This window comes from Falco peregrinus, chromosome 6 (genome assembly GCF_023634155.1).
Source record: "Falco peregrinus isolate bFalPer1 chromosome 6, bFalPer1.pri, whole genome shotgun sequence".
Classification (NCBI taxonomy): domain Eukaryota; kingdom Metazoa; phylum Chordata; class Aves; order Falconiformes; family Falconidae; genus Falco; species Falco peregrinus.
Window position 1 is genome coordinate 75924300 of NC_073726.1, and position 26850 is coordinate 75951149.

A 26850-nucleotide genomic window follows, 5' to 3' on the forward strand; every position below is an offset into this window, starting at 1 on the left:
ACAGCTGCAGGAGAGATGCAAGAAAAAAAAAAAAAAAGTAGAGTGGAGACTGATGCTTGATTTGCACCTTGTTGTAGCTCATTCCCCCCTGAGCCGGAGAGCTGTGGCAGGCAGCAACAGGTGTCCCTTGTAAAGCTGATTTTCCAGCAAATGAGCCCTCTGCTAAATTGAGTGCCAAAGTTCATTCAGCTAGTCCTTCTCAGAGAAGCAGCTCAAATAGCTTTTGTTACCCTGGGCCCTGTCTACCAGAGAGGAATAGAAAGTGTCTTCCATGTGCTAGTGTAAGTATAAGGTGTGGGACTGTTTTTTGTTTTGCTTGGTTGCTTGCTTTGAGTTTTTGGTTTTTTTGGGGTTTTTTGGCTTTGTTTTTTTTTTTTATGGGGAATTACAAGCAATATTTAAAAACACACTGTAAATAAAAAGATAAATATTCTTTAATGGAGCATTACTTATATCTGTTTGAAGGCTTGTGTGCATTTAGAGAACATACTTATAATCTAGCTGCAATGTTTTTTTCTTTTTAAGAGATGTTCTGTGTGTCTACTATAGGAGACTGCTTCAGCTTCCTGGTAGTTATTCTTAAGGTGTACATATTTTATAACAACCATAATAATTGAAAGAAGTCTCTTTAAAATTATTCCAAGATTCTTACTGTTGTCACTTTTTTGAAGTATCCTGTGGCTAAGGACATGTTTGCTAAGGTAGATGTTACTGCTTACAGAAACAAAGGTAGAAAAATAAACCTTGAGATCTTGACTCTGCATATATAAAACCAAGCTTCTGGCATGCAGAAAGTTGCTATAAACCAATTTAAGTAAAATATTATTTATGTCTATTGCAATCTAAATTAAAACTTACATGTGATTTTTCTGCTTTGCTTCACAAGATTATACAAGTGGCAACTCTCACGTTAAATGCTAGTGAAGCATGTTGCTGTTTTTCAGAAAATAACTATTTTTTTTCTACTGAAAAGGAAAGCAGGGAGCTAACTTCCCAGGGAGGGGGAAGTTGCTTCATTTTGTTTCTTGATGCACAGTTTGAGTGAAAAGACACAGTTCAGTGAAGTCTCTGTCCTTCTGGGGGGTGAGTTGGTATTTGTACTATGCGGGGGGAAATCCCTTCAGGGTCAAGGAGTCTGGTGTTCTGTCCCCGCAAGCAACCACGTCAGTCCCTCTCACTCACGTGGGCTGCCTCATGAGCTCTAGTTGTAAAGCTGCTGTTTAATTTTCCTTTCCCTCTACCCCTAGCAGAAGTCTGATGTGTGATGGTGCTGTTCTAATAGACTGGCTACAAGTGAAATGCAGTCTTGGAGCGTGTGAGGATGGTTGTTGTTGGTCATGTAGTTTATACGGTTAATATACACTGGACTTCTCGCTGCTCCCCTGCTTCGTACTTTAAAGCAAGTGTTATGATTTGTATGTGTCTTGGTTTTGAGGGTTTTTTTTTAAACACTGTATAGAATCTTGTGGAGATAAGCAATACAGTGTATTTTTAGAGCTGAGGGGCTGAAAGTGATAGAATGGTGGAAGATAGATTTTGTTTCTTCTGTCCTTGAAGGCTCACTTGAAATGCTGAAACTCTTCTTGGACTCACTTTTCCTGCCTCCTCACCCCCCCCAACCCAGTATCCACAAAGACCAAACCCAAAGGACAGCCTCATATTTTCCTGAAAGTAAACTTATTTAAATCTTTGCTTCTGAAACCTGTCACGAGATGCTTTCAAGAAAGAATACTTCAACTGACTTGTGTAGCTGTGGCTGCAGGGCTTGACTGGGAGGCCACAGAAGGAGATCAGAAACTGATAATGTCTATAGCTGTCGGAGATACCTTCAGTAAATAGCTGGACAATTGTTGCTGTTAGACCTGAGCAAAAAGTTATGGAAGCAGAGGAGGAAGTACATGCTACAGATGTGATCAGAAGTAATAGTTACAAAAGTTCTGTGAGGCTTTTGTTTCTTTTTAATGAACACTTTTTAGATTTTTTTTTTAAGACACCCAATTTGTGATAAATTCGTCTAAATAATATTGCTTAGTGCTTCCTTTAATGGAAAAAGATATTCAGCTCCTGGGTTGCAGAGAGTTCTTATTTTTTTATTTTTGTTCTCCCCGCCCTCCCTGGCGTGGATATTGTATGTAGGAATAAGTAGTGACGTTTCAGAAAGTATTTCTTCCTTTCCTTCCCTACCTTTTCCAAATCCATATCACTCTAGTTGCCTGGAGAAATAAACATCCTGACTGAAGGTTTCTGTCCCAGCTGGTATGTAGACCAAGGATTTTCAAACCCCTTGATACCAAAGCTCCAGCTTGTCTGTTGAATGGAAAACTTGGCACAAAGAGTATGTGTGTGCTCATCGTCCTGGCTCTGACATCCTGTTCCTGTTCTTTCCAGATACTTTGCAAGAAAGGGGCATTGATAATGTCTTCAGAACATGGAGCTAGCAAACGGCATCACAACCCAGTGGACAGTATATGCAGAAAGATCAAATCTATCCAAATGATGGATCAGGTCTCTAACCCTGCTCTGCAGATACCAAAGTTTCAGTCCTGTAACTTCGACAGTCCACAGTGCGGTATTAAAAAAAATCTGGAAGAAATACTGAAGAAAAGAACTCTTAGAAAATGTGATAGTGCTGGTCTGCACTTAATCAGTCCCAGTTCTTTCTCTGCAGACTTGATGTCACCTTATCTCAGGCGTCTCTCCTCTGACTCGTGTTCTGCAAATGCTACCTATTCAGTTCTTCAAAGTGAAGAGAGATCCAGCAGCTTGTCGGTGCCAGGGTGCCCTATGGAGAGCTGTTCTCCATCCTACTTCAGATCCAGAGAGGCTAATACCCAGAATAAACTCTGTGCTCTATCAGCTATTGAATCTAAAGATATGTGGTGTGAACAGAAGTATCTTACGTCTAGTCCAAATTTATTTTTCTTCACATCTGATAAAAAGCCAGAAAGCACTGTGATCCCATCTCCTGTGCCAAAGAACTTGCCTTTGAGTGAAAGAGGTAACAGTCCTGGAAAAACACCCTCCCAATCCAAAATACTAACCATTTGAACATTCGGCCTACATAGATGGCGTTTATTTACTACTTAAACTAGTAACAATATATTTGAGAATCACTCCAATAAGACTTCAAAAAGTTTGGAGTAAAACCTTGTATTTTCTCTAAAAAATATTAATGTGAATGTAAAAAGCAAACAAGTAATGAGTCAAGCCAAACACTTTTTCAAATTTTCTAATTCCTCTTTGTGGATAAGACCTTTAGCTATTAATTTAGTCTGCCTTTAATATAAAAAGATATGTGTGTTTGGGGGTGGGTTTCTGAGGCTTCTTATTAAGTTATTAAGAAAACAATCCTTAAAAATATGATCATGATTATTTTTTCTACAATATATCTGGAGGGGGAGAGAAGAGCTGGCCTCTTAGAATATTCTTTTCTGTATGTTTAGTTCATGCAAAAGAATAGCCAGAGTTGCCAAAAATGCCTGTGTTTTCGTTTTTTAATCATCTAAAAAAACCCATACAAACAAAAATTGACAAAAAATGTCATCCAAGCTGTGGAATGCTATGTATACTTACGCTATTACAAACATAATACTGTAGTTAAAAACAGTGGGGTATGAGCAAATAAAGATGGACAACAAACTTATTCTCCATAGGATGGAAGCAGCCACCGGAGTGCAAAGCTGACTTGTATGATGTGAGCTTGATCTGTGAAGAAGACCTACTGACCACTATCTTTTGTGCATGTGACTTAGAGCATACAGGTTTGCCAGTGGCTTTTCATTGCTCTGTTTTGTTCTCCTCTCTATGAATTTTCGAGGCTGGGTTTGAGTTATGATTCCTGAAACATGCTAATCTGTGATATGATTAGACTGACTAGCTCCCTTAGCTAGGTGTGTGTGGCAGGTGCAGAATAAACCTATGATTCTTCTGCATGGTGCCCTTCTCTTCCCTCCTCCTTCCCCCTCCAGCTGATCTCTACACTAAAAGGCAGTGAAGGAAGTTGAGAGGCAGCATGATTCCAGCAATCACCCTTATTGAAATGACTGTTTATTTCTCTTAGGCTTATTCCTCTTAGAAAAGAGAACTTTGGGAAACTTCAGAGCAAGAGAACTCCTCTGAGTTCCACCTCAAACATGACTAAAAGTGGTAAAGAAAGTAGTTGTCTAGCAGAGTAAGATAATGTCACAGGGTTTGCCTAGTTTGATGACATACCTGAAAGCAATAGCACTGCAAATGTGTCGTTTGCTTTTTTTAAACTGAAGTCCACGAAACTAGTAAACTGTGTTTTCACACTTCTGTATTAGTAAAACCAAACAAAAAGCTCTCAACTGTTTCTTTCCAGATCGAACTAGAACGCAGGTGTCAATTGCTTGTCTACAGCTCTTGAGGGCAGTTCAATATGCACTAGTGCAGATCAGTAGCGTGCCTTTTTTTTTTTTTTTTTTTTTTTTTTTTTTTTTTTTTTTTTTTTACAACTTTGTGTGATGGCCTGCTAGGCTTTAGAGTCTGGTGCATGGACATCTGTATTTATTTTAGGAAAAGTATCAGTTTCCAAGATAGTTGATTATTTGAGACACACAACTAGTCGGGGATCGGAAGACAGTGGTCTTGAAGAGCTGTGCAACATGCTTGACCCAGATCAGAAAGATGTCTCTGTGGACCTGGAAACATACCATGCCATCATGAAAGAGTGGATTGAGGACTGTAAGAGAAAATGGTAATAGTGTTTTTATCAATCAATCTCATAAAAGCTTCCGTGAAAACAGAATAGAAAGCTCTCCTGTAGCTTGTGCCTTCTGTAATCAGATGGTATCGGGACACTGTGACTACAGTGTGAGTTTTGGCTGAAAGCTTTTAAATGTTGCAAAGCTGGTAAGCAATCCAGTGACATTGATTTTGTGACTCTTGATGCTTCCTTATTTCAGGGAAGATGATGCCACTGAGGACCCAACAGCAAACATGGAAGACCTGGAATTTAAAGTGCATAAGAACACCTCTGAAGGTGCAGACCTCTTTATTCTTGTTTGATTTGGGAAAACTCCACTTTTTTATTCTATAACCAAAAATCCCACCTTTTTCAGCAAAAAAGATGCCTGTCCAGATGAATGTTACATCAGGAAGCTTGGAGGCCTTTGGTGGTGATGTGTCTAAAGGAGACATGTAAGTTCATTTAAGCAATTCTTGCTCAGAATTTAGTACTCTTAGTTTTGAATTACTTGAGAGCAGTTTCTAGAACCACTGTTTCAGAAAACTGTCTTGGCAGAGTTGTAATGCTGAACTTTGTCTGCAGTAGCTTTTGATGCTATCGTGTTCTTCCTCAGCTTTTGCTCCAACTTAAAAACACACTAGTAACTTTCCCTACTGATATCTTGGTCCTTCTGTGTCCATTTGCCGCCTTAATTCCTTGTGGCCAGAGTTTTGCTGTGTTTCTTCTCCTTTTTAAACTGGTTCCTTCCCTCCTCGGAGTTTTTAGGAGTATGACAATAAAGACATTATCTCCTGAAAATCTGGTCCTTGGTTTTGCTTGGGTTTTGGTTTTCTTTCTTTATAGTCGTGACTATGATTTGGGTTCTGTTAATAACAAATCACTTAAACATCAGAAATTTCAAAGATAAGATTTTTGACTACGCATAAAATGTAAAAGTTAAGATCTGCTTTCCATTGCTTCCCTACTGTTTCTTGGGATCTCAAGAGTGGTCCTTGTTCAAGTTTCAGTTGAAAGCATAAGTGGGAGGTGATTTAGGGGGAAAAGAAAAGGATCCAGAAATTGTGGCATTAATACAAAAGTATTACTGGTGTCCTAAAGAGGTGTTTAGAAAAGGCTTAAGATACTGTCATGCAGGCATCCAGATGTGGCACTTGTCTAGTAGCATACCTCAATTACGGGGAGCATTTTAAAAGTACTTAAAAACAAAACAGTTCCTAGTGTCCACTGAATTAGAGAACTGATCTGGAGATGATCAAATATCTCTGTGCAGAGAAAATGACTGTACACTGCAGCATTGCAAGTCCTCTGTGGGCTCTCCTCTCACCTCTGATCAGTGCAGCACAGCATCAAGACTTCTAAAAAAAAGTCTAAATGGAGAAAGGTGATTACAGTTAATGTTTCCTCATTTTGTTACCGGAACAGGGAGACTTCTGACTTGATAACCTGTGTTGCGGACCTGCAATACAACAACCAGAAGCTTCAGGAAGAGAACAACAAGCTGAAGCTCTCGCTAGAAGCTGTGGATGAGACCAACATTAAGCTACTGGCAGATAATGAGGGTCTACGTCAACAAATAAAAAGGTGAGAGACACAGACCCTGATGGCACCAGGTCTACAGTGTAATGGCCATTACAGTAGTTTTACAAGTGGTCTAGCCTTACTTTATGCTTTTAACCTCACCAGTGCTTCATGAGAGCAACTTTCTTGACTTAATGTAGTACCTGTAAGGTTTATCCCTCGTGCGTGATTGTTCTGCTCTGTACCTCCTCGTTCTTCTAAAATCAGTCATTCATCTTATAGTCTGCCTCTTGCAGCATGAGGTGCTGCAGAAGCACACAGGCAGAATCTTAGAGTAAAGCTAAACAAAATGAAACTACTTTTTTTTTTTTTTTTTAAATTACCCTTAACATTATGAAGAGAACAGCCAAGTTCTGGGAGGCTTCCAATCCTGGACCACACACTTGCTGCCAAGCAGAGGGGAAATGAGCACGCAAGAGCTGTTTTGCTAGTCCCTTGAGAAACTAGTGAGTTGTCTTGCCAGCTTCGTAGTGCTGCAGCCTGGGGACCCATCAATGCCGCAAATATGACCCTATTCATAATGCTCATCTGATCTAATTAATTCAGATGTGATATAGTTATGTCAACTACCAAACTGTTGCCAGTATCATCTGGGAGATTAAGGCAGGAGTCCTGCAGCATAGCTGGCATGGGATGTGTGCCCTCATGCCGGACCATGTCCTCTGCAGCCTGGAGCTAGCCAGGAAAAGGGCCTTGCCCCAGTGGTTATCTATACACTGGTTGGGGTATCAGGTCAGGATAAGAAAATGATGCAGATCTTATTCCTGAAAACCAAACTGAAATGGTTTCCATAACTGCTAACAATGAAGTATTGTAAGGATGAGCTTGTGTGCTCAGGTAGCCTGATATATTTGACTGTAACAAGCTAGGTTGTTAGGTGGATGCAAACAAGAGTGGGGTTTGGTTTTGGTTTGGTTTTTTTTTTGATGCTATGTTTGCTTGGGATTTCATACCTTACTGTGAGAGCAAAGGAGGCTCATAAATAGAGGATAAGTTTATGAGCCTTTACTTACGGAACAAAATTAATGGGCTTAAACTTAGTTGCTGCTCTTCTGTTGTGCCAAGGAATAAGTCCCTGGTGGCTTCTAAAAATACTGTTCTTGGTATTTCAAGCCTAATGACCAACAGTAACTCACTGAAGTTTCTGTGGATTTACTTCCCCACATACAGCATCCAGCATTCTGTGCTGAGAGCAAAATCACTGGAAGAAGAACTAGAAGAAACAAAAACTAACCTGAACCTGTCAGAAGAGATGAGACAGCAGATTCTCTGCCAGAATAAACAGCTAGTAGGTGCTTTTGTTTCTTAGCTTATGTTGTACAGTATCTCGTACCTTGCTGTGACACTGGCAGGGCCACTCACACTGTAAAAATCAGTAGCATGACTTTCTCTGTACCAGGGGGTACTGAAGCTTCTTGGAAGTGTCTTGAAACGTGTTGTGTTAGTGTTATGGAAACAATGAAGTATTTGCATGGAAGTTTCTCTAAACTATTGTCAGTTACAATGAAGAAAACCATTAAAAGGGACAGTCTCACATATAACTGTGCTTAAGGACCACAGCTCTCATGCTGCCATCATTGAGCCCTGTCTGTTCTGAAGTTGGTGGTATTATGCCAGAAATCCATGTGACTTCTCTAGAACCAGCAGGGACAGGAGACTCTGTTCAGATGTCTGCTCACAAGAGTCACTTTTCAGAACACCCCTAGGATGTTGTCAAGACCCATGTGGGCTGGCAGATATGACAAGGGCCCATCAGAGACCTGTCGGTGCTGGGCTGACAGCTGGAAGGCAGGCAGCACACCTCGGCGTGTCTGAAAGGGCACAAGTGAGAGTATCTGAATCGCACCCCAGGTGTCAGAGTAGCAGAGGCTGTGTGGCTGTAAGAAGTGTAACGCAGCCTGGCAATAAGGCTGATGTGGCCGCAGCTTTGGCAGGTGTTGCCAGACACCAGAGTGTAGGGTCTCTGGTGGACACAGGTTTGCGTTGCTGCTGTGCCTGTGATTCACGCCACAGTGGCCACCCTGCATCTTGCTGTGCAGAGGTAGCTGCAAGCTGGTGTTCTACAGCTCTGTGCCCTGCTGGTGCTGGGCATTTAGAAAGCAGGAAAAAGTCTTCCAGGCCAAGCAAGAACACAAGACTTTTTGGTGCTATCCTGCTGCGGCATGTGTATATTTCTTCCTGTTTTGCTTTAATTGGAGATTACATGCATAATTCACCCTGTGAGAAGGAGGTGGGGTAGGAGAGATAAATATTGTTAGAAGTTTTGTAGCCGTGCTTGGAAGTCCCTTAGTTACTGTCCCCTGTGCAGTGGAGGTACAGAGTGGGATACTACCTTTTTCATGTCTGATTAAAAGCAAACAAAAAAAGGTGTAGCGTGGCTTATAGACTTTCCAGACTTAACTCCAGGATGAGCACAACTAGACTTGCTCGCTCTGGCCTTGAATGCCTCCTTCCTATCATCTATGGTTTGAGTTTTACTCTGATTTGAAATGCCTGTGTCAAATCCTTCAGTGAGGGTTCATGAGCTGGACCAGCCCCAGCACTCCCCTCCTGGTGTGCTTTCTGGAGCACCACAGCTTCATATTGGGCTCTGGATGATGTGGTCTGTTGCTTTTTCACTTAGGGTGGCTTTGAATGTTGAACTTGACATGCTAAAAACAACTTTTTTTTTTTGTGTGTGTGTGTGTCTGTCTCCTAAACCTGATTAGGAAAGGGAAAATCAGTCTCTCCTCACCAAAGTTACTTCTCTCCAGGAAGAGGTAAAATAAATTGTGACTTTGCAAGTGTGTGTTCTTGTCTAGTTAAATGCTCACAATTTAGAAGTGAAATGTTTGTCAGACTTTGAAGCCTGACATGCTAGTTAGGTTATCAAAATACCTTACATTTTACAAGGATGACTTAACATAAAGCTTTGTATCTTGAAGTTGCACTGTGCTTCAAGTTTTGCGTTTGCTGGGTAAGTAAGGATACAAGGTTGAAGAAGCATGGGGGACAGGGACAAACAGTTCTCCCCTTCTCCTTTTCTCAAAGTACTATAAACATTCCAAATAATTCTAGTTAACACAGCTACCGATATATTGGTATATATTGAATATATATATTGAAACAATCTCAATCTAACACGTTTTCTTTTCATATTCACTTCTTTTTCTCTCTTTTAAGATCCAAAGGAGGAGCCCTGTATGGAGCTGTAACTCCACCCCCCCCCCCCTAAAAAAAAAAAAACCCCAAAACAACAAAAACAACAAAAAAATTGCAGTGGCTGAGGGCTCCACTCAGATGGATCCATCAACACTGGCCAGGAATCTACACGAGTCTTGTAGAGAATATACTGCTAATAGAGCTCTATCCCTAGGCGCACCTTTTTCCCTCCCCACACTCCCCCCTGTTTTTTGTTGGGTTTTTTTTTCCCCAGAGAAGTAGTAAATCTTTATTTCATAAAACTAAATATTTCATTAATCAGTTTTTACCAGGTGATAAAATGTTTAATACTTGCTTACAATCTGTATTTTAGACTGGTTAGGTTGCAATAGAGAAACAGGTTACATCATACATAGTAATGAAAAGCACGTAGTAGATTCTGGAATTTCTCATCTATTATAACAACGTGGTAATCTTGTTCTTTGCATGTTTACCATGCTCAAAATTTAGTCTTTGTGAAAAACTTGCAAGTCCAAATAGCTATTAAACTGCAGCTTTCTAGAAATAATTCTTGTGCTGCAGGCCTCAAAACTTTTCTGTAGATTTTCAGGTCTGGTGGTACTTATAAATCACTTTTTGAGGTTTTCTTTCTTTTTTTTTTAACAGTGTTCTGGAGAAATGGGGAGGAAAGGAGCACAAACTATTTCAGTGGGGCAAGCACACGTGCATAACTGTTGGTAGTGCTTTAGAGTAGGCAGTATCTTGGGGGTGGAGATGTCATTTTGCTTAGCTCCTTCAAGGAGAAGCTGTCAACCCATTCAGGCTGTGCCTAAATACTCTGTTTCTTGTTTAGAATATTAGGAATAGCATGGACACCGATGGACTTCAAAAGAAGATTTTAGAGCTGTCAAAAAATGCAGCAGATCTTCAAGTAAGCATTTCAACTTCAGGAGGAACAGAAAGACAGCCTATAGCTTATTCGGGTCTGGTGAAGGGAATTTCTGCTTCTGGAAGGTAGGCAGCCCTGAGCCTGTCAATATTAAAGAACTGCAGTGCAATCATCGCTCGGACAGTGCCACAGCTCTGGCGAAGAAGGTTGCTGTCTGGAGGCTAAAAATTGGGCTAATATAAACAATCCACAGTTTCATTCTTTCCTCAAAGTTAAACTTTGAGGGAAATTTTCCCCCAGTATTTGAGAAAATATATCACAGCCATGCTTTGCCTGATGTTGCTGAAACTATTAGTCTGGACAGACAAGAGGAAACAAAGGTGACCGAAAGTGGAGAACGCTTCCACTTTTAACTGGGTACAAGATTTGAACTTTGAAACACACCAGGCAAGGCATTCAAAGAAGAATTTGATTATTTTTTTTTCTAAACAAGGAATGTTTACCCTTTTCCCCCTTCGAGTAGGAGATCAGAACAGACTTGTATTACGGTGCATGCTGATGACTAGAATTATTTTTAATCTTTTCATTCTTCAGATACAAGCACATATCTATGAGAACACTGTGGTGACTAAAGAGGCAAGCTTGCTCCAGGTTAGTTGCTTTTGCTTCATTACTGTCTTGACTGAGAATACTGACTATGGGATGATTTGTAAAAAGGCAAGGCAGTAGTCTTCACTGTGGCACTTCTATTTCTACTGTTCTCACACTGCAGAACCTGATCCTATAAATGGCTTCAAAGTAGGCGAGATCTGCTTTAGGACCTGCATATGAGTCAGCATAATTAAAGGTTTCAGGAGTATACTTTTATTAAAAAAAAAAAAAAAGAAAGAAAATATCAGAACCTATTAAAACAAAACAAATTTGAAAACTTCAGAAAAATGTATGGAAACTTCCAACGGCTACTTCCTTCAGCAGCTGGTAAGAGAATATATCTGCAGAAGATCCTTCCCTTCGTGAATTTTACTTAAATTGTTGAATTTGTGTCAAACTAGAGATGGTGATTCAGAGCCCAATGGAGAAGCAAATTTGTCCTTTCTCATTTCTGATGTGTAATTATCTAGGCTTTGCTAAAAAGTGAACATTTTTGATGTTTTTAAGCATGTAAATTTTTTTTATTTGAAAACAAAGACTTAAGAATACATAAGGGCATTGACATTCTCTGGATTCGTGAATTACACAAATAGCCTTCTAGGCTAATTGTGTTTATTTATCAGAACACATTCTAAATCAGCTGATAAAATATTTGACTGTTAGGCTGTCTGCAAAAATAAGTGCAGCTGAATTAAGACAGTGGCAAGAGAATCTAATTTCAATGTGATCTAGCTGATAATTTTGTAGCTGGGTGTTTTTTAATAGTGTTTTTATTTGCCAGAAGCAGCTTGAGGGCACAAATGAATTCACTTTTTTTTTTTTTTTTTTCCAAAATAGCTTTCACTTTCTTCTCTTTGAATGATTCAAAGCTTTTCTGGGGCCACTCTGGTATCCTTTTATTTTAAAAAGGTTTGGTTGTTTTTTTATTTTTTTATTTAGTCTGTTGAATAAATGGGAATTTTGAAAGCAGACTGATAGATTGCATGTTTTTGTAGATAAAGGTAACTGGTTTGTATAATCTTGAAGAAACTGGTGTGGAAAACTGACTGCTTGTTGGCATTAGGATCTGTGGGATAAGTTTATACAAAAGCTAAAAAAATTCCCCCTCACAGCTCTTTATCCAAAGGTAGATTGGATAGGATTGGTCACTGAACATTTTGGCATAACCTTTCTTTTTGCATACCTTCTGCGGGCCTGGAAGATAGAAAACACTTTATTCTGCCCCCCCCCCCCCCCCCCCCAAGCTTCAGAACCACGTATCTGTTGTCTGACACTGCCAAGGCTGGAAGCCTGGTTCTATAACCTCACTTTTCATGCTTGGATTTCTGTGTATTTCATCTCTTTTTCAAAACTCAATTGTTTTTTTAAGAGGAAGAGTAGGAAGAACTCATAAAAGGGATGAGAGGACCAAAGCTCCTACCTGAAGTTCCTGTTTTCGCAAAGATACACTCGGCTTGTCTATGCAGTGTCTTCCACTGTAATGGCATAACAGGATTTAAGCCCATTGCTAGTTTGTGATAGTGAGAAAGATAATATTTCTAGTAACACCTCAGCCTTGCTGTGAGGGTTGATACGTTCTCTATCAGCCCTTCAATTAGGTGGTGTTTAATATGCAGAGTGCTATGCTCTGTGACTTTAATCATGAAAACCAAGAGAGTAAACTCAGAACACTGCAACTTGTTTTAAGGGTCATTTGGGATTAAAACTCATGCCAGGCATAATATAGTCTAGGTTTTCAGCTAGAACTAGAGTGCTTCTGTCCAGTTTAATCTGCTACTTCTGGTAGTGAAACCTGTTAAGTAATAAATTAAAACACAGCACCTGGAAAGTGTTTTTCCATCTCCTTCGGGAGTTACATAGAAAAGGTCATCTTGGCTTTCTGTTAGCCAATATGCAAGGTAATTGACTGTATTCTTCTAAAATTGAAGCTCTTTTTATGTAACTATGTTGCTGCTCAAACATAAATCGTGCAGCTTGCTGCTGTGGTGTAGGATCAAGTATAGCGAGTGCTGTTTTGGTTACAAAGCATCATAGCCGTAAATATTACAAATACACAACCTGACATCTAGCACATTGAAGTAAGCTTTAATGGCTCTTTTCTCCACAATCCCTGCAGAAGGAGCAGGACATCAAGGAACTGAAGTTAACCATTGTGGAGTGTTCCTCAGTAATAGAGGTATGGGACTGAGCTTAGGTTTTAATTACACAAGGGGAAAGCATGCATATCCTATGCTTATTCTGTGTAACAAACTAACACTCTAACTAAGTCTGATCTATGTTTTAGACTTTACGGGCAGAAAAAAATAAGCTACTGGAGAACATGCAACATATGCAGCAAGAGCTGATCTCGTGAGTATTGTGAACATGTTCCAGAAAATGCAGTTCATCAAATGTCAAAAAGGGCTGATTATTTTTTTTCTTCTTTCCCCCCCTGTCTCTTCTAGAAATGGGTTGAGTTTCCCACTGTTGTGTAAATCTAACGGTAATATTCCTGAAGGGATGAATTCACTGCACTGTGAGCTGGAACTTGCTCAGTCTTCTGAGGTATGAATCAAATCTTTATTGAATCTCATCCCAGTTGTCTTGTATCAGTAAAGGAAGAAGAAAGCTTGTTCCCTGTGAATTGTTAGATAGTCCTGGAATTCAAAGCCATTAATCCTAGCACACAAGGATAAAATGTGAGGGTTACAATATTGTCCCAAGTACATTGGAGAAAGTCCAAAAAGCAAACAGCACTGAGATCTGAAAAATGTGATGTACAAAATACATCTGTAAGAACTAGGGTCATACATTTAGCTGGAAGAAAAGCGGACTGATAGGAGAAGATAGACGTTTTCAAATATATAAAGGGTATTATGCTGAAGAAAGTAAGTTGTCTTCTTGTTGTACTACCTACACCAGACACAATTTCCAATTGCAGGAGAGGAGGCTTCTTTTTCCTTGAAGTCTAATGCAGTGAAAAAGAAAATTAGAGTAAGCGTCTTGACAATGTTGAGGAGTCTTCATCTAATTTATTCTTTAGATACTCTGATAAGCATCTTTCTGTAGGTACTACTACCTTGCTCTTCAGCAGGTGTGATGGAGACTGATCTTTAGAAGTACTGCCCTGTTCTTTCTTTTTTTTTTTTCTGGGGTCTTTGGGTAGTGACTTGGAGGAGGACAGGAGAGGCATCCTTCTGAGTCTGCCACAAGCTAACATACTCTTAATACTGCAGTTGAGCCTGTTGGAGTTGCAGTGTCCCCCATGTCCTCTGAAGAACACCTGGCAGGTGGTTTGATGACTTTTGGGAACTATGCTTTTGATCAGACATGCTTCATGTAACACTGGAAGCTTGGTCTCTAGTTTACTGCTCTCGTAGCTTTCCAGCACTCCAGTGGAGCGCTACTGGGAAAAACAATTTACGTGTACATTATGGTTTTATTTCAGAGTTTTTATCTGAGCTATTCTGTGCCTGTTTCCCTAAAGACGTTCCGTGGAGTCCCATCCTTTCTTACAATGCTGTCTTCCCTTCAGATGCAAGCTGTGCAGCAAAGCTGATAACAAATATATGCTATTGTAGTGATTTCTCTTGTAAGACTTCACTGTGCTGCTACTTGCTTTTGTATGTGGGGCATTTGCAAAAGAAAAAGAATCTAATAATGGACTAGAACTACAGGCCCAAAAATGAGAGGTGTACTTGGCTAGGCAGCTCTGTTTCAAAAATAATGTATTGTCCCCTATTGCAGCTCCCCACGGCCACAGTGAGTCACTATGTTTACCTCCCCAGATGCTGTAGTGAGACACAATCCCACCAATTCACCTGTAAAGCGAGTAAGGGCTCTGCTTATTCATCACTTCACAAAGCCTCTTCTGAATGAAGATAACTAATTATTGACTTCCTCTTGCCTACTCCTGACATGAAAATTTACCGTGGATTGCTCAGCAGCTTGGCTGGCTTGCTTTTTTAAAATCCCCATGACATGATGGTTTTGAAAACTTTTACAAGCTTCAAGTTTCAGTAGCTCTGACCTTCTGGTAAATAGGATGCAGGGATACTTCTGAAAAGTCTAAATGTCACTGATGCTGGTTTGTAATAAGGAGATGTCAAAATAAGCTAGCTGGATCTTCCATCTCTTCAAAGATTCTCAAGGCTGAATGGACGTCCCTGGATGAAACGCTGGATCGTGAAGTGCTGCTTTTGCTTCAAGGACCTGAATATGCAGGAGAAAAATTTAAGACTGTCATGCACAACCTGGTCAGTGGCAGAGCTTGTGTGAATAAGGATGTGCTCTTCTATCAGCCTTTTAATTAGGATTTCTCTAAGCACTGATGGTCAGATCGTGTTTTCTCCTTTTGAAAAAATAAGAATAGCTGCTCTTGGGGATGGAGGGGGTTACACTTAATCTAACAACATTTTGCACCTACTCCAACACCGTAACTTATAACTTGGGTAATTCTGGGCATTGTGTCAGGCTAGTACTAAAAATGCCAGCCAGGGTTTGGTTTTTTCGTGTGGTGTGTTTTTTTTTTTTTTTTTTTTTTTGAGGAGGAGGGTGGTGGTGGTGTTTGGTTTTTGTTGTTTTAGGGGGTTTTGAGGGTGTGTTGTTTTGCTTTTTCAGCAAAAGGAAGCCTCTGGAGCAGAGGAGCTTGTCATGACTGCTTTACAATGGGTAAAAGACCCTGATGTGAACATGCAACAGGCTTGGGAAAGTAAACTTCTGGTAAGCAACTGCTTCTCTGAAGCTATTTTATCAAATAGAGGGGCTGTGCAAAAACTTGAGGTGGGATCTTACTGCTGCATGCTAGGTATATTAAGTACTTGAGATCATAGCAATCCATTTGGGAGTTAGAGATGTCTGTATGGAGAGATATGTTTTGTAACGTTTTTTTTTTTTTTCAAAGAGAAAGGGGATGATTGATTTTTCCACTTAAATGCTGCACTTCTCCTGACTTGTGCAAGAGCTCGCTTTGTTAAAACTGTGCTTGAAGGGTAGATAAAGTCAGTTTGAAGAGGAAAATGAGGTCAGGTGGCAACACTATATTGCGTGAGCTATGAAGCTTTTTTTACTACTGCATGTTTGTGTGCCTTGAGCACCTCCTTTCCCCTGTGTTCTGAATCTGGCTATGGTAGCAGACAGTTTTGCCATCAACAGGAGGAAGGAGGTAGGTTTATAACCAGATTTCCAAACTAAAACCCTCATGGGGTTTGCTTTCTTTTCAAAGGCAGAGAGTTCTGCTTTTGCTGGACACGTTCCACAGTACATATTTTACAACTTATTCGTGCATAATTTATTTTTACTACTTCTCATATCTCTAGGAAGGCTTGAAAGTAAAGACTTGTGCTCAAGGTAACTGGCAAAAATAACTTCCACATGTGGTAGCAGTGATCTGTGGACGCAAGCTCTTGCTCTATCCTGCCCTCCCATGTAAGAGCATGGTTTCTGAAATCTTGATCTTGCTGCAGGCAGCTTTTTCTCTAATCTGCTCCTTCTTGCTAATCTGTTGTTAGGAATACTGTTATAGAAAACTCTACTAAACTGTATATTAATGGTATCTTTCAGCTCCTTAATACATGCAAAACCCTTAATTCATCCCACTTGGGTAATAGTAAGTGGTACCAGGGTATGTGCTGTTTTAAGCTGTTAGCTTTTAAGCAGAAAGCTACTCTTCTTTTCCTCTAATACTGCAAAATGTAGCTGGCCCTCTTCACTTTTTTTTTTTTCTGGGCAGATGGGAGAAATCATTGGAGGCAGCCAGCTTTTTTTTTTTTTTTTTCCTTCTTTTTGATGTAAATCCTGAAATCTTCCCCTTGGAGAAGCTGCAAGCATCTTGGTCTCTTCACCCTGGTGTGACTCTGAGTAGACTCTAGGAAACTGCTGGCTTGTGCATTGATGTAGGTTTTTGATCTTGACTGAAAACTTTCTCCTTTGAAGCTGTCACAGCTGCAAAGTGCTTGTTAACTTACCATTTGTGTTGGGATTGTATTCCTGCTCAACATGGGATGCTGAACTTTTGGTGTGGGTGTTGCAGTTGATCGTGGCAAATGAACCCTATTCTGGCTCTTAGAGAGTGATGCATTTAGAAACTAAGCTAAGAGATGATCAAGGAAGAACAAGATTCTTCAAAACCAAAAGCGTCCTATCCTTCTGGGACCTGTGGGGATGGAAAGTGACTTCATGTCAAATGTATTGTCTTCACCTAGCTAGAACAAGCCAGATCTGTGGGAAGTATGGTCTATGGTATATCTTGGACCATGTACTGTCACTTGAAGACTAAACACTTCCACACAATTCCCTCTGAAATATATTATGGACATGCTTTACTGAGTTTCAGCGTTAAATATATTTTAATATATATTATACATGAAGTAAATTCTAAGTATGCCTGTGGTTTTGTGTGTACATGCATATACTGATGGTGACAAAAACTTTTACGCCCTTCTCCTGCAGGAAGGCAAGACTGTGGCACATGTGCCCTGATAAACCTATACCACTTGTGTCAAAACTATGCTGTTTCTGAGAGCAAGTGCTGCCTGTCTTGGCTGACAAACTGATCTTCAGGATGTGGGCATTTGCACATGGTCACATCCCATGTCATCCCAGGAAACATATCTAGCAAAACTGCTCAGTCTCTGTGGATTTTTATTTATTTTTAGCTTGATACTTGATGTGTTACACTTTTCTTGAGTGAAGCAAGTAGATAACGTGGCCCATATTTGTGGGATTGATGTTTTCCCCTTTGAACTAATGTTCATATTTCTGGGATTTTACATCATTCTTACCTGACCTTTGTTTGACTCTCATTAAACATTCTTTAAAAGCTGAGAACTCTATTTTGTGTATTCAGTTGAACAAGGTCAGAGAAATAGGACTGGATTGTTCTTTCTCAGTACTTTATACTGCAAGCCACTGTTCAGAGAAATACGAAGGGTGCAATGTCACTTAACACCTCATTTTTTACCCTCTTCCCCCCCCCCTTTTCTTCCCACAAATTAGAGGTAAAAGCAAAAGCCTTGGTCACAGAGGTCATCCCTTGGACAGATGCCATCTGCTAGGCGTGTATGACAAACTGAAATATTGTCTTGATAGTTTTGGTGGGGTTTTGTATTTTGCTGTAATGCAAACTTAAATTGGTGCCAATGGACTCAGTTATACTTTGAGGAAAGCCTAAATTATCAATTTTAGGGCTTCTTGCAAGATGGTTGTTATTAAAACTTTCCATTGTGAAATGTTTTTTCTGCTGTATCTGGGCATCTTGTGATGGAGTTTTTCTGGAGTAAGTTGTAAAGATTCCCTCATGCACCATGTAATCAGCTGCCACACTTACCATATGTACTTGATAACCATGTATTTATTCTGCAATGGCTAAAGAGGAAGAGGACTGTATGTGTACTCTAGATCTGCCCAGAAAGAAAGGCTGAGAGTGACTTTTCACTCAGAAGTAACTTCTTGAAAAAAGTGGGAGCCATTTGACAAAAATTGAACTAGCTTACTATCTCTTGTGCAAACTGTTACACATTGCTCAATCTAAAAAAAAAAAATTTCTTGAAGTCCTAATACTTGGCAAGAGTCTAGCCTCTCTGTCCCCATATCCTATCAGATTCAGGAATTGGAAGGCACAGGTCTGAAGTTTAGGTAGCTTTGTTAACCCATTAGACTGCACAAAACACTTTTGCACAAAACCCACCCATTTCTCCCTCATCTCTTCCTTATTAAAATGTATTTCTCCTCACTTATCTCTCCTCTGCGCCCCACCCCCCCCCATCCCAACCAGATGCTGAGTGAGTAGATGACAAAACATTGTCAATCATCCACCTTCTTTATTACTGATAGCATCAGATGTAGGTGATGATATTAAATGGTGGAATAGGGAAATCTATTCTCATCATGTAAATTGGGGCTCTGGTTTACTCTCTGGCTCTGCTCCTCATCTAACCACATGACAGCTCGGTTTCAAAATTCCACAGGCTCTCAAGCAAGAACTAGGAGAAAAAAGACACCTTTGGATCCAGAAACTTCATCTCTTGGAAAAATACAAAGAATCCCTAGATAAGGATTTTATTCAAATGGCAGGCGATTTGAGGAGAACCAAGACAGAGCAACTTCACCTAAGGAAAGAACTCTCTGCCAGGTACCCCTTCAAAGCATGTGGGTCTGTCTTGGGTTTTTTTTTTTCCCTCCCTTTGGGTGTTTTTATTATTTGTTTTTTGTTGTTGGTGGTTGCGTCTCTGTTTGGTGGGGTTTTTTGTTGGGTTCGGGGTTTTGTCCTGTGGAATAAAAAGTTTACTGATTTCTGAAGGCTTTTTTCATGGAGGAAATAGTCTGCTGGTTTGAAGTGTGGATCTGGTTTTAGCATAACACATACGCTATGTGGGACTCTAAGGTTTACGTATGAAGTAGAGTCTTGGAGCTGCCTTTGGAAACACCAGGGAGACCACAGACTGAGCAGTTATAGCAAGAAGGCAGGGCCTATCTAACAGGTGCAACCATTAAATAAAATGTTGGGTTTGTGTGAAGCAGAAGACCTGTAAAATATATGCCTGCAGGTATTATTGCTTTGGGAGACAGTTGCTAGCTTCAGATGATCTGTGTCAGTTTCTTAAGGGTATCACTTCAATGAGTTATCTCATTACATACAAAAATGTAACTTAAATTTCAGTTTATTGGCACATGGTTCCTGCTATGAGTTTTGATATTACAAATATGACAGCAAAGGACAGCAGGTGTAAACCTCTGCCTGCCCACCCTTCCTCTTCTCCTTGGGCATCCAAGAAAGTAGCCAGTCAAACTTATTATTTTTTTTTCTAGAACAACTAACTTGAATTTGTTATCTTTGTGGAACCCAGGCTTACCTATAGTATCATCCTTCTGCTATCCTATGCTAAATATAAAATTTTGCATGCATGCCTCTACCTGGATTTGGGGTGTAAGGAGCTCCCTAGGGCTTTGCATCCTGGAGAGCCAATATGAAGCAGTCATGATGCACTTTAGCTTGACTTACATTCCATTTAACATTGTTAATATAGACTTCTTACATGCTTTCCCTTTACTCAGAAAAGAGCTGACAAAAAAACTGATGGCTTGGTTTCTTAAAGCTGCCTCTCTATCAAAATTGTTTATGGCGGCAGCAACAAGAAAAATATATGTGAAGATAAGTTAGAGAAGAAACAGGCAAAGGGTTTCTGCAGTGGAAAAAAAGGGTTCCTTGAAAGTTATCATCTTTAGCGCTGGTTCTGATGGCATCTGCTTGCTGTCAAGTGGAATACCCTCTGAAACACTGGGAAATCAATCTGGTGAAGCTGTGTAGCTGCACTAATAGCTCTGGTGTTTCTTTTCTAGAATGATTGACTCTATATCCCAATACTGTTTCTCCAAAACCATGAGACAATGCATTCTTTTGACAAAATTGTAAAAGTTTGTGCTGCTAAGCTATTCCTCTGCAAGAGTTCTCTGGATATTCCATGAGCTACCTCTACAGTACCCAGCTGGTTGAGGCTGGCCCTGCCCTTGTGCTGTTAGGCTGGGAGAAACCAGGGAAAATCTCCACCCCTTCCTAATTCTGGAGCTGCCATAGAAAAGCCTTGTCTGCCTACTGGGTTGAATTGTGCTTAGCAAGAACTAAGTCCTTGGTGCTGGGTCCTGGGGAGCTGCAATATGTAACGGCTGAATGTGGTTCTTGATGCATGTCTCGACAACTAAAGTGTGTCATCTCCTGGGCATGCCTGCTCTAAATGTCAGTAACGGATTGTGGTTTGTGCTCTCTCACCCCACAGGCAACGTGAGATAGTAGCTGTCAAACAGTTACAAGAAGAAACTGCTGGCCAGGCAGAAGCCCTTGGTTTAGAGCTGCAAAAAGCTACAAAGCAACTTGAGGATGCCAGTAAACAGGTGAGGGACAGTCTAGTTCCTTCTGTGCAGGAGACAAGCAAGCAGATGCGAAAGGCTACCTACAATGCATCGCTGCTCTTGGGGAAAGGAAATCATGTGTTCGGAACGGAGTGCCTCGTTGCAAAAGTGTAACCAGCAGAGGAAGTAAAATTTGAGGGGGTGGTGACAACAGTTTGCTGATGAAAGAGGCAGCATTGCATATTTGTGGTGGGTTAAAAAAAAAAAAAGAAAAAACCCAGCCAAAAATAGCTTCCATACACAGTCCACCCCAACGTAAAAATGCAGAAGTTCAGAGGGAGCTTTATCACTTCCTGAGAAAGAACAGATGCAGTTTGGTTTCATTTACATGAACTGTAGAGGTTCCTTGTGTTAGCCAGGCTGCTGTATTCATTTTTATTCCCTTTCTTCTTAAATATTGTTTTGTGCTTAGGTGGAGGATCAAATTGAAGCATTTCACACTGCTTGTGAGGAAGCTGCATCCTCAAAATGCAAGTTAGAGGAAGCCATTTCTGAGCTGCAAAAACTCAAGGTTGTGAATGCAGCTTTAATGAGCACCTGCCAGTTGCTTCAAGAAAAGGTGGAGGACCAGAAAAGTGAGTAACTACTGGCAGCATGCCAGCATTCACTCTTGCATGGGCAAATCCTTTATGGTCTAGTTATGGCAAGGGGATATAGGACTGATTTGCAGGTCATCCAGTAGAATGCTCTGTGGAGTCCTCCCCCCTGCCACCTCTCTCTCCCTGTCCCGTCTGTTTGTGTGTGTGTGTCGTGGTGTGTGTGTGTCCCCTCTTCTATTTTCCCTTCTCCTTTAAGAGGTCTGCAACCACAGCATCTGGGCTGAGAATCGGGTGGGATCTCAATGAGTGGCTGTTGGGCTGGACCAAAGCTGCAGAACCTCCTACCAAAATCTGCAGTCCTAGGAGGAAGCATTAGTAACTCTACGGGTGGCACTGGCGCTCCTTTACCAAAGGTCCTGTTCCCATACCTGAATGGCCCACCTTATTCTTAGTAAAGTCATACCTTTTTCTTCAGCTTCCTGTGCCAAACAGAACTGATCTTTACGTTCTGCATTCTGCTTGTATTTGCTTTGTGTTTTTGAGTAATGCCATGTATTACACTGCTCTCCTTAGTAGAAAGCAAGCGTGTCATTGCATTGTACACATGCAACTCTTGCTACAGAACCATGGAAACTTCATACTACCTCTTCACTCGCTAACATCAATACTCCAAAAGCTTGGGCAATTGGAGAATACAGTGGTTTGATTCCAGTACTTTTCTTTCCAAATTCTGGAGTGCATATCACTTCCTCATAGGGAAAAAAAAAAAAAAAATGACTGACAGGCTACTGAAGATTTGGCCTCAGGCACACATTTCCCAGGGCAATGTGACTATGTGCATTGTAAAAAAAAAAAAAAAAAAAAAAAAAAAAAAAAATATTACATGGGAACCCTGTGCTTTAGCTCTAAGGCACAATTGTTATGCACTGATGTGGCAGAAACAGCTCTAGACTGCTTGCTGATTTCTGAACAACAGTTTGGCATTTTTCACATGTGTGTGCTCATGTTGCTTTCATGCTTACTGCTTCCTTCAAAGTGTGGAGTTTGAGGTATAACAATGGAAATAGTGTGTCATTTTACAGCTCTGAATAGACAAAGCTCTTCTGCAAAGTGAGCTAGAGTGAGTAAAAAGAGAGAGAACCCCAGAGATGTGGGAGAGACTGGTGCCTCTGTGACTCAAAAAAAGAAAAGTAAATTATAAAAAAACCAAACAAACCAAAACAAAAAGACCTTCCCCACTCAAAAAACAAAAAAACCCCAAAACAAACAAACAAAAAAACCAAAACCAAACCAAACATTGCCACTCTGGAAACGGCTGTGACTTTAGCTTTAAATGACTCCAGGTAGTTTGCAGAAATCTCTTTATGCAGATAAATGGAAATCAACCAGTAGATGTGTAGAGATGTTGTGAAGTCTTATGAAGAACAGGGCTGCCAAACAAGGATGAGAGTGGGGGAGGACAACGATTTATCTTGGTTCCTGCAGAAAGCCAGATGGGTCTAGTGCCCCTTCCCCACCTACCTACCTACTCCATTCCCCTACTTCCTCCCACCTGTGTGGTAAGAAATGAGAAATTAGGGAACCTGTTGGCCAAGGAAGCTACTACACAACCTCAGCCAGCCTGGCACAGCTCCTTCTGTTTCAGATGACTAATCACGCCTCACCGCTAACTGCCGTGGCCCTGATCCAGTGAAAAGACTGAACAAGTACTGAGAGCCGCCTGGAATTTTCACTTGGCCACTAAAGTGACAGTGCTAATGAAACCTCCTTTCTCTCACACACACATCATTAACTGTAGCATAAAAGCTATGGCTTCTGGTAGAAGTCACCAAAGGCAGGCCCTGGCGTTGCCGGACTTGAACAAAGACTGTTTCCAAGTATAACATGGTGCCCATCGACTCTAAGAATTCTGAATAAGATGTCAAGTTGGAAGGACAATTGTGTCTCTTCCAGTAAGCCGTGATGGAGTCATCCGTTTCCATAGGAGCTGTGTGTGGCACCTGAACACGGCCATGAGGAAGCATTGCCCCCACCTTTATTGCAAGGGGAAATGTAACCACAGGGAAGAAAGTGCCCGGTGTTTTATGTAGGGTGGAACTCACAAAACAAAATGCACTTCTAAAATTCTCTTTCCTGTGAAAAATGGTTTTAGGTATAACCAGACTAAAGCAAAGTACAATGGGTTTGTGATAGGCAGAGGTCAGGTTTAAAGATGCTGTAACGTCCAGCTACTTGTTATCAAATTATAAGGAACCCTGTAAGACTTGTAAATGTCTTTTCATAGCAACTGCTAATGCACTGAGATGGGAACTGCTTCAAAGGCGATTCTGTGAATTGCTGTGTCAGGTATGATGCTTGTTTGGTGGGAGAAGAAAAGGTCGGCTTGCACAGGAGGTGTTCTGGTGGAAGGATATCTACAGCTGAGATAGGCTACAAGTAATTTGACAGCATCTGGTTCCTTCTCTAACATATACACGACTGTGGGGGCAGTAAACTGCATGTACTGATCTGTATGTTATTATTTTCCTTCAGTCTTCTGGAAAAAATGGGCTTACAGGTGTGATGTTGGTATTCACTGAGAATGGTTGTTGGTGATTGTATCAAATGGGGCTGAGGGAAGCTTTCCCTGATGCATTGGTGTGATTTGTCTGTCACAATCAGCCCTCTCTTCTGCAGACAGTCTTGTAAACAAATGTTTAAAATCTTGTAATAAAATATTTTTCAGTATCCGGATATTGGAATAGGCAGTGAAATAGTTATTACCTTTGTGCCCCTCTGTGGAAATGTGTTGGAAATTATATAACTCTGGAGTGCTTTGCTTTGAATAAAAATACTTTCTTCAAGTTTGGAAGGAGGTGGAGGGGGAGACATTGTGGGAAGACTTTTTTTCCTAACTGGCTTTGGTAAGGAACGCTATAGCTCAGGGTCTGAACGGTCTGGATTTAATGCAGAATAACAGTGTATTTCTAAAGAGAAACAGAAGAACCTAAAATTTATCCTAGGCTGTAACAGAGGCATCCAAGGAGGAGAATTAAAACTATGGACCAGCTGCATGTGAATAAAACTTGTATTCATGCATAAAGGTCTGCAGAATTAAAGGCTGGAAGTAGCAAGGGGAAATGGCTGCATAGTTTTCCTGATAGCTGAAAACAGTTCAATTGGATAACGTTCCATTTTGTTCATAATTGGTAGTACTGTTCCTTCTCTTTTTTCCTTTTTTGTTTGGTTTTTTTTTCCCTACGTTTGCCTGCCTTAAACTATTTCTCCATTTCAACAGTGCTGTGCAGAGTTAGAATCTGAGTGTGGTCTGCTGCCCACATCAGCTGAGCTGGTAAAAGGGAAGGTAAGTGTGCTTGCTATGACTGTTGCTGAGCCTGTTAAAATGTGACGCTAGTTTTGTTTGGATTTTTTTTTTTTAATGACTTGAAAGAAATAACTTTCTTGTGAGAAACTTTGCCAAGTTAAACATTCAATGAAAATAATTTCAGAACTATTTTTACGTATGCATGCATACACATGTATACACATACAGAAGTGTACTCAAAACCTTATTGCAAAACTGGTTTCCTATTGCTTCTGAACAGTCGCTGTGACAAGATACAGGTGTTTGATAAATTGTGTTTTGAGAGGTATCGGAGGCTGAAGATGGGGCTACATCTTCCCATTTCTTTTCCATTTTTCATCATTTAAGCAACATTGGGTCAAATGCAGCTGCCTAAGTGTTGCTTCAGAAGTTTCTTCTAGCTACCTTCAGATGAAACCTCTTCAGCAGCAAGCAAGTGGTGTGCATTCAGGGGCAGGGGACAGCCAGGGCAGTGCTCTGTCTCCATGCTGCTGAGCTGGAGCTGCCCTCCTGCTCCTGCTGAGGGAAACCTGACCTGTGTAGCAGGTGCTGAACACTGGATGAATGTTCCCTTTCTCAGTCTATCTGCTTGGCTTGGCTGAAAAGGGCAGTGGGGTTTTTTATGTGGCATTTTGTGTTTATTTTTTGTAGTGGTTGGGTGAGTGGGTGTTTGTTTTGTTCTTCTGTCCTGCTCATCTTGCCTGGCTATGTAGTATCTCATTAGATACCTAGCTTGAACTGACGTGTCTGTGCAAATGTGAAGTTGACTTATTCTATCTTTTCCTGTATCTGTTCTGCATGTTAAGGATATGAGCTTTTCTAGACAAAAAAGCAACAGATAATGTATTTGTATAACTGTTAGTATTACATTATGCAGATGCAACTGTGCGTGTGTGTGGGTAGTTGGTGGCATTAATGTATTCAGCGTGATTGAACAACAGCAGCACTTTCTATTTTTCAATTAGCAGCTCTACTGCTCTAAACAACTGTGGTGGAGTGAAGGGCCCACCTTGTGCACTGAACTTCCCAGGACACTGCCCTCGGATATTTCATACCAGCACAGCACGCCTCTGCTAGGTAAGACCTGGTGGTGTTGGCCGTTTTTCTGTCTCTCCTGAAATATAGGAAGAGTTGATAGAACAGTATCAATGGTGCTAAAAGTGCTAGTAGTGTGGAAAACCTGTTGCTGGCTTCAGCCTATTTTTGCCTGTAATCCAAGAGGCTGAACCATGTTTATAATGCTCGTAAAGAAAGTCCTGAGAAGGTGGCTGTCTGTCAGCCTAGCAGGAGTCCCCAAAAGCTTAAGGAACTACCAGTACAACCCATGCATCTAAGCATGTTCCTGACAAGATGCTTGCCAGTCTGTTTCAAGAGCGCTCAAGTTATGTCCTTCCCATTCACTCTGACTGGCACACACTGAGATGGCAAGTGATGTTCTGCTACTTTGCTACCGAGGTTAGTCCTGGTTTAAAAGCTTGAATGGGTGACATAGCTACTGAGATTAAAATAATTTCATCTGGATTTCTGCTACATCCACAAGGTGCTTGTACTTCCCTGCAACGCTCAAGCCTTATGGCTATGGTAAGTGTCCCTGACAGATAAGCATTGCAGGGCCACGGAACTGCAGAGTGCATTTGGAATTTTACAGCCTAAGCGTTTCTTCCAGCAGAGTCAAGAGTCTCTTCCCACGCAAACTATAAAGTGGTGAAACATAATCCTTATTCCGTTTCCTCCAGTGGGTTGTAGATTTTCCTTGACTGCACGTGCTCCTTGTAGGATTACCGCGCTGCCCTGAGCAGGCTGTTTCAGCAGGCCAACTTTGAACGCTGTTGCAACTTGCTGTAATATCAAAATCCAGCCACAAATAAGGCAGGTATCCTCAGCTTGCACCAGTCAAGTATTGACTTATAAAAGAAGATCTATTTCCTAGCCCCCTCTGCCACACAAAACGATTCACTACAACAGAACTGTCCTACATGGAAGCTTCTATAACCTGACTGATGGAAAATCCTCATCCCCAGATGCTGTGGGCTCTCCATCTACAAAATATGTTAAGGCCCTATAACCTAACCCTTTCATACTAAGGTGGAAGCTGCCTTATTGCAAATCTGTTTGG

General features: G+C 40.8%; 2 protein-coding genes and 1 long non-coding RNA gene across 4 annotated transcripts in view; all 3 read left to right on the forward strand.

Moving 5' to 3' along the window:
- Nucleotides 1-4434: 4434 nt before the first annotated feature.
- On the forward strand, nt 4435-5164 carry LOC129784762 (inositol 1,4,5-triphosphate receptor associated 2-like). Its single transcript, XM_055808642.1, has 3 exons — nt 4435-4717; nt 4926-5002; nt 5082-5164. The coding sequence occupies exons 1-3, from the start codon at nt 4626-4628 to the stop codon at nt 5162-5164; spliced, it is 252 nt and encodes an 83-aa protein (XP_055664617.1). The 5' UTR covers nt 4435-4625.
- A 3835-nt stretch (nt 5165-8999) lies between these two features.
- On the forward strand, nt 9000-10965 carry LOC129784671 (uncharacterized). Its single transcript, XR_008747682.1, has 3 exons — nt 9000-9045; nt 10281-10358; nt 10911-10965. It is a non-coding gene; the product is annotated as an uncharacterized LOC129784671 (long non-coding RNA).
- Nucleotides 10966-13272: 2307 nt separating this feature from the next.
- The window catches only part of IRAG2 (inositol 1,4,5-triphosphate receptor associated 2), a 28758-nt gene continuing 15180 nt past the window's right edge, over nt 13273-26850 (forward strand). Inside the window, exons 1-10 of one of the 2 annotated variants that reach the window (XM_055807293.1) lie at nt 13273-13316; nt 13412-13511; nt 15089-15202; nt 15567-15668; nt 18914-19077; nt 20720-20834; nt 21265-21427; nt 23676-23737; nt 24669-24734; nt 25700-25811. In XM_055807293.1, the coding sequence (XP_055663268.1) occupies nt 13288-13316; nt 13412-13511; nt 15089-15202; nt 15567-15668; nt 18914-19077; nt 20720-20834; nt 21265-21427; nt 23676-23737; nt 24669-24734; nt 25700-25811 (1027 nt within the window). In that variant the 5' untranslated portion in view covers nt 13273-13287. Of the gene's footprint in view, nt 13317-13411; nt 13512-15088; nt 15203-15566; nt 15669-18913; nt 19078-20719; nt 20835-21264; nt 21428-23675; nt 23738-24668; nt 24735-25699; nt 25812-26850 lie in introns of those variants that run through there. The other variant, XM_055807292.1, reaches the window with a different exon arrangement.